The 11164-nt window shown below is 48.5% G+C and overlaps 1 protein-coding gene across 1 annotated transcript; it reads left to right on the forward strand.

Annotated features, from left to right (window-relative positions):
- Window positions 1-4360: 4360 nt before the first annotated feature.
- Window positions 4361-10827, forward strand: LOC142355445 (uncharacterized; the record flags this gene model as incomplete). The annotated part of the gene is made up of 2 exons (XM_075407627.1): window positions 4361-5159; window positions 5608-10827. Coding segments are annotated over exons 1-2 (6019 nt in total), but the record flags the coding sequence as incomplete, so codon positions are not given.
- Window positions 10828-11164: the final 337 nt, after the last annotated feature.

The raw sequence follows: 11164 nt of genomic DNA on the forward strand, positions 1-11164 counted from the left end.
TGCCAACGAATTGTTTTTTTTCAAATTTTGCACCCCGGAGCTTTCTTCCCGGATTTTGTAACTTTTCCTTGAGACAAGTAACTTGAAAGCATTATTCTTTTGCAAGTCCATAACTGAGATTTGGAATCACTGGAAAAGGACATTTTTCATACTCCAGTTCTCGGTACTTGTATTTTATTGAATAATTCGCCCGTGTTATCGATGTGATAATTCTTAAGTACATTTTGCCGCCTAATTGTTGTAAACTTGATTTCTTCGACACGTTTGAATCATAATCATCGAAAACAAGCTAAACAAAGGTGCACGTGGCGAAAAAAAAGAAATGATTGAATAAAGAAATTGAAACAAAGATCCTATTTTGAAACAACAAAACCCAAGGAATTGAAAAGGAAAGACGACATCGGCAACTCCCCTGACCGGGACTAGATGGCCAATGTCATTTGGCGCTCCGATAACAAACACAAAGAATCGTCAACCCTTCAAGTCTTCACCCCAGATGTGTAGGGAACTGGGTGGAATGAGCTACAGTTACTGATGCAGAATTAAGGATAACATTGCCAAATCGAATCAAATTGGAACTGGGGCAAATGTGAACAAAAGCTGCCTTCAGAAGAACATCAGAGGGGATAGGAGACCGTCAATCTTAGCAGAATTTGTCAACGTTCAGATAAGACTTATTTAATCTTAACTTTGAGCAATGTGCAAATTTATAATATTTAACTTCTCGGGGCCTTAGAAAGCTACCCCCCCCCCTGAAGAGACTTAATCAAAAATTAACAACAGGGTTTGCGTAACTATAACTCAAGATCTTTTCCGTATTTTTTTTTTGAAAAACAGGTTTCAGTGAAGCAATTGTTAAAATTATTAGCATTCTTAAATTGTTATATTACAAAGTTCGGGTCCGGCGAATTATGTTACAAAGTCTACATCATCCGAGCAGCCAGCACGACCTCAGCAGTGCCCGCCACGAGCCAGCACGACCCAGCAGTGCCCGCCACGAGCCAGCACGACCCAGCAGTGCCCACCACGAGCCAGCACGACCCCAGTAGTGCCCGACACGAGCCAGCAAAACCCAGCAGTGCCCGCCACGAGCGAGCACGACCCAGCAGTGCCCGCCACGAGCAAGCACGACCCAGCAGTACCCGCCACGAGCCAGCACGACCCAGCAGTGCCCGCCACGAGCCAGCACGACCCAGAAGTGCCCGCCACAAGCCAGCACGACCCCAGCAGTGCCCGCCACGAGCCAGCACGACCCAGCAGTGCCCGCCACAAGCTAGCACGACCCCAGTAGTGCCAGCCACGAGCCAGCACGACCCAGCAGTGCCCGCCACGAGCCAGCACGACCCAGCAGTGCCCGCCACGAGCCAGCACGACCCAGTAGTGCCCGCCACGAGCCAGCACGACCCAGCAGTGCCCGCCACAAGCCAGCACGACCCCAGTAGTGCCAGCCACGAGCCAGTACGACCCAGCAGTGCCCGCCACGAGCCAGCACGACCCAGCAGTGCCCGCCACGAGCCAGCACGACCCAGCAGTGCCCGCCACGAGCCAGCACGACCCAGCAGCGCCCGCCACGAGCCAGCACGACCCCAGCAGTGCCCGCCACGAGCCAGCACGACCCAGCAGTGCCCGCAACGAGCCAGTACGACCCAGCAGTGCCCGCCACGAGCCAGCACGACCCAGCAGTGCCCGCCACGAGCCAGCACGACCCAGCAGTGCCCGCCACGAGCCAGCACGACCCAGTAGTGCCCGCCACGAGCCAGCACGACCCAGCAGTGCCCGCCACGAGCCTACATGACCCAGTAGTGCCCGCCACGAGCCAGCACGACCCCAGTAGTGCCAGCCACGAGCCAGCACGACCCAGCAGTGCCCGCCACGAGCCAGCACGACCCCAGCAGTGCCCGCCACGAGCCAGCACGCCCCAGCAGTGCCCGCAACGAGCCAGTACGACCCAGCAGTGCCCGCCACGAGCCAGCACGGCCCAGCAGTGCCCGCCACGAGCCAGCACGAACCAGCAGTGCCCGCCACGAGCCAGCACGACCCAGTAGTGCCCGCCACGAGCCAGCACGACCCAGCAGTGCCCACCACGAGCCAGCACGACCCCAGTAGTGCCCGACACGAGCCAGCAAAACCCAGCAGTGCCCGCCACGAGCCAGCACGACCCAGCAGTGCCCGCCACGAGCAAGCACGACCCAGCAGTACCCGCCACGAGCCAGCACGACCCAGCAGTGCCCGCCACGAGCCAGCACGACCCAGCAGTGCCCGCCACAAGCCAGCACGACCCCAGTAGTGCCAGCCACGAGCCAGCACGACCCAACAGTGCCCGCCACGAGCCAGCACGACCCAGCAGTGCCCGCCACGAGCCAGAACGACCCAGCAGTGCCCGCCACGAGCCAGCACGACCCAGCAGTGCCCGCCACGAGCCAGCACGACCCAGCAGTGCCCGCCACGAGCCAGCACGACCCAGCAGTGCCCGCCACGAGACAGCACGACCCAGCAGTGCCCGCAACGAGCCAGCACGACCCAGCAGTGTCCGCCACGAGCCAGCACGACCCAGCAGTGCCCGCCACGAGCCAGCACGACCCCAGTAGTGCCCTTCACGAGCGAGCAAAGCGCAGCAGTGCCCACCACGAGCCAGCACGACCCAGCAGTGCCCGCTACGAGCCAGCACGACAAAGCAGTGCCCGCCACGAGCCAGCACGACACAGCAGTGCCCGCCACGAGCCAGCACGACCCAGCAGTGCCAGCAACGAGCCAGCACGACCCAGCAGTGCCCGCCACGAGCAAGCACGACCCAGGTCACCAAAGTGCCCCCCAAGGTCACCCAGAGTGCCCACCAAGGTCACCCAACTTGACCACACCTGATTCCAAGGTCACTTTTAAGTGCCTCCCAAGGTCACCTAGAGCGCCCCCAAAGTCAACAAAGTGCCCTACAAGGTCACACAAAGAGCCCCCCAAGGTCACCCAACTTGACCACACCTGACTCCAAGGTCACACGAAGTGCCCCACAAGGTCACCAAAGTGCCCCCCAAGGTCACCCAGAGTGCCCCCAAATTCAACAAAGTCCCCTCCAAGGTCACACAAAGTGCCCCCCAAGGTCACACGAAGTGCCCCCCAAGGTCACTTAAGTGCCCCCCAAGGTCACCTAGAGTGCCCCCAAAGTCAACAAAGTGCCCTACAAGGTCACACAAAGAGCCCCCCAAAGTCACCAAAGTGCCCCCCAAGGTCACCCAACTTGACCACACCTGACTCCAAGGTCACACGAAGTGCCCCACAAGGTCACCAAAGTGCCCCCCAAGGTCACCCAGAGTGCCCCCAAATTCAACAAAGTCCCCTCCAAGGTCACACAAAGTGCCCCCCAAGGTCACACGAAGTGCCCCCCAAGGTCACTTAAGTGCCCCCCAAGGTCACCTAGAGTGCCCCCAAAGTCAACAAAGTGCCCTACAAGGTCACACAAAGAGCCCCCCAAGGTCACCAAAGTGCCCCCCAAGGTCACCCAACTTGACCACACCTGACTCCAAGGTCACACGAAGTGCCCCACAAGGTCACCAAAGTGCCCCCAAGGTCACCCAGAGTGCCCCCAAATTCAACAAAGTCCCCTCCAAGGTCACACAAAGTGCCCCCCAAGGTCACACGAAGTGCCTCCCAAGGTCACTTAAGTGCCCCCCAAGGTCACCTAGAGTGCCCCCAAAGTCAGCAAAGTGCCCTACAAGGTCACACAAAAAGCCCCCCAAGGTCACTAAAGTGCCCCCCAAGGTCACCAAAGCGGCCCTCAAGGTCACCCAGTTTGACCACACTTGACCCCAAGTTCACACGAATTGCCCCCCAAGGTCACCAAAGTGCCCCCCAAGGTCACCCAAGTGCCCCCCAAGGTCAACCAACTTGACCACACCTGACTCCAAGGTCACACAAACTGCCCACCCAAGGTCATCAAAGTGCCCCCCAAGGTCGCCCAAGTTGACCACACCTGACCCCAAGGTCGCTAAAGTGCCCCCCAAAGGTCAATCAAATTAGTCAAATTAGCCCCCCAATAGTCACTCCATCAACCCCAAAGGTCACCAAAATTGAACCACCTAACCGTATTTTGTGACACCAAAAGCCATTAGAGTGGATTTTGAAAGCGCTTTCAGACTGAACCAATTTACACAAACTGCTGCTCCTTACAAAGTTTGAGAAAATGAGGACAAATTTGTCAAGAAAAATAAAAGCGAATAACGGCAAGCAAAACATCAGCAGCACCGTCAAGCTTTTTAAACAACGATTAAAGACAACGCAGCTACTATTTTGAGAGATCAAAAAACAAATTTCAGATGATCTGGAGCCTGAAATAGTCTTACAAAGATATCAAGAGTTCAAAAAGCTGATGGAACAAGCTGAAGTACTCATTGACGTCATGACGCAATCTGAAAGCACTCAAGTGGTAGAACCTCTCGAAGAAGCGGAAGAACTCACGTCGATGAAAATTGAAATTATGCAAACCGTCAAACAGCACGAGATCACGAAGAGACAGCTTCGGTCGAGAGCAAGCAGTCGCTCATCAATACACAGCCACCTATCAACTGCTTCCAAAGCTGAAGGTAGAAAGGAGAATAGAAATAAGGATAATCAGCACAACACAAGAGCTCCGCTTGGGCACACTTTTGATGCAGCCCAGAACCAAGAAAAAATCGAAGACCAGCTAAATAACTTTGTCAACTCGACCAACAGCGTACTTTACGAGCTGAGAAATAGAAACATTCAAAGAGTTGTATCACGCAATGAGGAAAAGCAGAACAAGGATCAAAACCCAACCGAACCAGACAAAACGTCACAACTAGATCAACCCGGAGTTTCTGATGCTTTTCAGCTTCAAGGATCAGGCGATTATGATATCTCAAAAGAAAATCAAAAGTCTTTAGTCTCTAGCCACCAGATAACTACACCGACAAGCCAATATCATCCATTCGACGCCTATAGGAAAGCTAACGAGGCCAATTTTGAGCCCTCATACTATCAGTCAATTTTCCGTGCTGATCAACAACAGAAAAATCATTCTCCATTGAGACAAGAGGACCCTAACAGACAGTTGGACAAAAATGTTGACAATAGACCAACTATGATCATTTCCCTGGATCATTCACCTACAAGTAGCGCTATGCCAAAAACAACAAACGAAGCCTCAGGTCCTCTAAATAATAGCCCTAGTCTTCAACTAACAGAAAACTGCGTTCGCGATGCAAACAGCCTACTGCTGAATCAACAAAACACCATAAGGAATTCTGAGAATGAAATAGTGAACATTAACACCAACAGCCATCATGCGTTCTCAAACACCAACCCTATTAGGACAAATCAAGTCGAATCCAACAATGAAATGCCGGCCCCCCCTTTAACAACCAATCGCCCGTATTTCATTGGGAGCGAAGAAACAGGCAACATGAATTCAACAAACACTTCTCCACTAAGCAAGAACAGCTATCAGAAAAGAGATCGAAACAAAAAAAAGCTTCGATACGAACCACATCAAATATGTTGCCCCTGGAGCCGTGGCACATCAACAAAATGTTCTCACCAATAACTTCCAAAACACAACGCTCGGTCGTGAACACTTTTATAACGAAACTGACGCAGGAAGAAATCCCGAAAACCCCGCAGAACAACAAGGTAACTACGCTACAACCCAACCAGCCCTCAATGGTTACTACGCGTATCCAGGAGAATATCAGAACTACCATAACCACAATCAACACCAGCCCTTCTTTCGAAATAACCACCGCTCGGTCAAGCTCCCAGACATTCGCGTAAATAAGTTTGACGGAGATCCTCTGAAATGGAATGAGTGGTCTAGTATGTTTTCATCAATAATCCACAATAATCGCGACATCTCGTACACTGAAAGAATGAGCTACCTGCAGTCCCTAGTCATTGGTTCAGCAAAAGAGGCCGTATCTGGATACTTGTGCAACCCAGGTTTTTATCACGAAGCGTTGTCGGAACTGGAACGCCGCTTTGGAAACCCGCAGCACGTCGTATCAGCCTTAACCAAAGAACTAGAGCTATGGCAACGACCACAAGCAAGCGATCACGCGTCTTTGATCAGCTATGCGTCCTTTCTACGCAAACTGGTTCAAACATTCAACGCCCATGGATTCTATGCCGATTTGAAGTTAACATACTTAGTTCGGATAGCACGAGATAAATTACCATGGTCTTTGAAAATGAAGTGGAGCGAACACATTGTAGATATCAATAGTACCTTCCCAGGAATAGAAGACCTCTCAAATTGGATGGATAGACAAGCTAGAGCTTGTGAACAGCTACAGGAGTCCGTATCTTTCCAAAATCAACCGAATGATAACGGAAAACAAACAAATTTTAATCGGCGAGACAAAAACAACCACCACAATGGAAATAACAACCATCAATCCAAGTTCTTTAATCAAAACATAAACGACAACAAAAGATACGGCAACAGAAACTCGAACACAAACGGTAGTTTCAGAAAAGGAAGCGAGCCAGTCAACAATTATAGTCACCATAACGTGCGACGAGACAATATTGGAGGAACATCACAGTTTATGAACAACAGCGGAAGTACTACCCCGAACAACAACAGCGGAAGTACTACCTCGAACAACAACCGAATTTCCGAAAGAAATTCTTCCAACACTCAGCAAACTAAGAGCAAGAAATGCCCAGTAGATCAAGGCGACCACTACATTGGAAAATGTTCTAAATTTTTGCAGATGTCACCATCTGAGCGAAATTCGGAAGTGAAGAAAAATCTGCTCTGCTACAACTGTCTAAGTCCCAATCACAATGCCAAAAATTGCCCATCAAAAGTATTATGTAGACACTGCTCACGCAAGCATCATTCAATGCTACACGATAAAAACTATAGCCCTAATCAGAAAACAAACATCACACAACACGAATTGCCCCTTTGTGAATCGTTCGAAGATATAAATAGCGGAACAAAACCGCCAAGTTATACACCTGTCTTCCCGAGGAGAATTCGAAATCAATTGCCAATGATACCCATCAAACTATTTGGACGCAATGAGCACTTCGAGTGCTACGCGCTATTGGACAGCTGCAGCACAATCTCTTATGCTTTCGATCCAATGGTTATCAAATTGAATGCACCACAAACAAGCTCGGAAACGACTCTGAACGTCTCAACAGCTTTTGGCGACTCTTCTATGGAAGCAAAGCTAGTACAGCTTGACATCGGGCTTTTTCGGAGCCAACGACCATTGTTCCGTCTAAACTACGTTTACTCAATTAAAAATTGGCACTTCGATGACGCGCCCGTGACACAGTTAAATGAGGTATGCAGCAAGTACCCACATTTACAACACATCAACTTCCCGCAACTGGAAAACAACAAAATCCAAGTCCTGCTTGGAATTGATGCAACACAGTACATCCTTGAGCGAGAGTTCTTGCAGGGTCCTAAAAACACTCCATTTGCCATTCGCAGTCTACTTGGGTGGACCATAACAGGCCCCATTAAACTTGACAATGACAAACCCGAAAAAACAAACTTTCTGTCAGATAGTTTTGAGGCTTTTGATAGGGAAATGACTTTTTCAACAGAAGATGATGAAGACCCTTTAGCCGAATCCGTGACCAGTTTCTGGAAAATTGACACATCTGGAACGGAAAATGAAGACGAAATTTCCCTCTCCAAGAACGACCAAAGGGCAGTAGAAATACTTAACAACACAGTGAGACATACAGGAGAAAGACATGAAATCGGTCTCCTCTGGAGAGAAAAAGTTACCCTTGAGAACAATTACCCCGTAGCAAAAGCTCAGGTCCAAAGCATTGACAAAAAACTCAAGAAAGACAAAGCCTTGAAAGATATGTATCAGAAAACACTCGACACTGACCTTGAAAAAAGATATGTCAAATCAGTGACTTTCAGTGACACTACACCCGATCGCGTCTGGTACCTACCACACCATCCTGTTACCAACCCCAATAAACCGGGAAAGGTGCGCCGTGTCTCAAACGCTGCATCAACATTCAAAGGAAATTCACTGAATAGCAATCTTCTCTCAGGACCCGACCTACTAAACAATCTTGTCGGGCTCTTACTTCGATTTAGAGAAAAACCTGTTGCTATCACGGCTGATATTGAAGCCATGTTTATGCAGGTCGGCATTATAGAAACAGATCAACCCTCCATGAGATTTCTGTGGCCAACTGAGCGAAGTATAAAACAATTCCAGTACACCCGCCTAATCTTCGGCGCTCGATGCTCGCCAACAACAGCAATTTTTGTTCTTCAAAAAACTGCTAGCGATTTCTCACCAAACCAGGCCGTTAAGGATTTAGTCTACAACAGTTTTTATATGGACGATTTTGTAAACTCGTTCGATACAATTCAAAACGCTAAAGATAAGACAGCTCTGCTTAAGAAAACGCTTTCGAAAGGCGGGTTCAATTTGACAAAACTTGTCTCAAACGAAAGATCCGCTATACAAGATCTTGACGACAGCAAAGAAAACGACGAAAATTGTCATCGAGTGCTTGGAGTTCACTGGAATAAGTCAGTTGACAGATTATTTCACAAAAAACCATCAAAGTTTGACAACAACGGTAACAGCTATTCAATCAGGAAACTTCTGTCGCTAATCGCCTGTCTTTTTGATCCATTAGGCATTATAGCCCCGCTAGTAATTACACTAAAGATTATTCTACAGGATGTATGGAAAGAAGGACTAGCGTGGGATGACCCTTTGCCGCTCGAAAAACGGATTCTGATCCAAAAATGGATTGACAAATATCAATCTGCACCACCTATTGAACTCCCTCGCTGCATAAATCCCAAATCATCAGCAAATGAACTACATGAACTCCACATATTCAGCGACGCCTCGCAACTAGCTTATGGAGCTGTAGCTTACATCAGAACTTCTTCAGAAAATGACGTTTCATGCTCGTTTCTCATAAGCAAAGCCAAGGTTGCTCCAATCAAGCAGCTCAGTATTCCTAAAATGGAGCTCCAGGCCGCAGTTCTTGGAACCCGCTTAGCTAGGTTCGTTAAAACGCACCAAAATATTTTGTTCAAGGAAACCGTCTTTTGGTGTGACAGCACAGCAGTCCTAGCGTGGATTAAGAGCTCGGACAAGCTTAAAGTTTATGTGTCCAACAGGGTGCGCGAAATTCAAGAAAACTCATCATCTGATAGCTGGTATCACATCAGTGGCAAGCATAACCCAGCCGATCACGTATCTCGCGGTATTGATCCAGATGAGCTGCCAAAACTTTGGCTAACTCCACCCTCGTTTTTTTTTGAACCAAAAGACAGCTGGAACAAGATACTCAGCGCGGAGAAAACAAACGTAACAACAATACAACAACCAGTAAACGCAGTCATTGACATCGAGAGATTCTCGAAGTGGACCAAGCTACTCAAAGCAACCGCACAAGTCTTTCGTTTCCTGGACATAATTAAAACCAAGCAAAAAAGAGCTCTCAACTGTACGGATATTGAGAAATCGAGAAGTCATCTGTTCAAAGCGTCACAACAAAACTCTTTCGGTACCTCAATCTGCTTGATGAAGCAGAAGAAATCTCTTCCAACGAGAGACAAACTTCTACAGCTCTCCCCGTTTCTCCAAGACAACATTTTGCGTGTTGGCGGCAGAACCAAAAGGAGTACATTGTGTTACAACACGAAACACCCAATTATTCTAAACGCAAAAGAGTTCATTACTCGGCTCTTTCTAATCAAATGCCACGAAATCTGTATGCATTTTGGAACTGAATATGTGAAGAACTATGTACAACAAAACTTTTACGTGTTTGGTCTTCGAGACGCCCTTCGCAGTATCACCTACAGGTGCTTTGATTGCAGACGATTCAAAGGCCAAGGACTTCAACCACCCATGGCGGATCTACCCGACATCAGATTTCCACAAGACCAGTCTCCTGTAGTTTTTACAAACGTTGGAATTGACTATATTGGCCCCTTTACTGTTATTCAGCGGGACAAAGAAGAAAAAGCCTATATCTGCCTCTTCAATTGTCTAGTCACACGAGCTGTGCACTTGGAAGGGACAGAAGACTTAACGACAACCACTTGCATGACGGCCATCCGAAGATTTATCGCCAGACGCGGACAACCTCGACTCTTTCTCAGTGACAATGGTAGCAACTTTCTTGGAGCCAGAAAACAGATACGAAGACAACCCCTCAAACTTGACCATGAGTTCATTAGACAGAAACTAATGAACGATTCCGTCGAATGGCGTCTAAACCCTCCTTCTGCTCCCCATTTCGGCGGGGTGTGGGAAAGGCTCGTTCAAATTGTAAAACGAGCTCTTCTCTTGAATCTGGGATCTGCGAAGTTGACATGGGACGTCTTCTCCACCATTGTTATCGAAACAGAGAGTCTTGTCAATGCGAGACCTTTAACACACGTTAGAAGTGACATCGAGGACGAGGACCCGTTGACACCCAACCACTTTCTGATTGGTAGAGCGTTTCCCAATGTCCCAGCGTGTGTCTTCAAAGAGACTCCCACAATCCAGACGAAGACGTGGACCCAAGTGCGACAACGACTCGAAGCAATCTGGAAAAGACTTCTAAAAGAGTACATTCCAACCGTGAACACAAGGAAGAAGTGGTTAAAGCCTGATGCCAAGTTGGAAGTGAATGACGTCGTTTGGGTTTTGGAAGAATGGACCCCAAGAGGAATTTGGCCCCTGGGACGCGTGACAAGGACATTCACCGGCCCCGACAAAACAGCTAGGTCATGTGAAGTAAAAACTGCTTTAGGCTTCTTAACCCGACCAGCTGTTAAACTTGCACATGTTTTCCCAAAAACACCCCCGGCAGGTTAGGTAGGCCCCGAGTATGTTATCGATGTGATAATTCTTAAGTACATTTTGCCGCCTAATTGTTGTAAACTTGATTTCTTCGACACGTTTGAATCATAATCATCGAAAACAAGCTAAACAAAGGTGCACGTGGCGAAACAAAAGAAATGATTGAATAAAGAAATTGAAACAAGGATCCTATTTTGAAACAACAAAACCCAAGGAATTGAAAAGGAAAGACGACATCGGGACTACCCGACCGGGACTAGATGGCCAATGTCAGCCCGTACAGTGATCATTTTATGTACGACAGCTATGTCAATTTGTCGCACCAATCAGACCACTATCATAACAAA

The sequence above is a fragment of the Convolutriloba macropyga genome, unplaced genomic scaffold, assembly GCF_964194025.1.
Source record: "Convolutriloba macropyga unplaced genomic scaffold, txConMacr16.3 SCAFFOLD_1621, whole genome shotgun sequence".
In the NCBI taxonomy this organism is placed as follows: Eukaryota; Metazoa; Xenacoelomorpha; order Acoela; family Convolutidae; genus Convolutriloba; species Convolutriloba macropyga.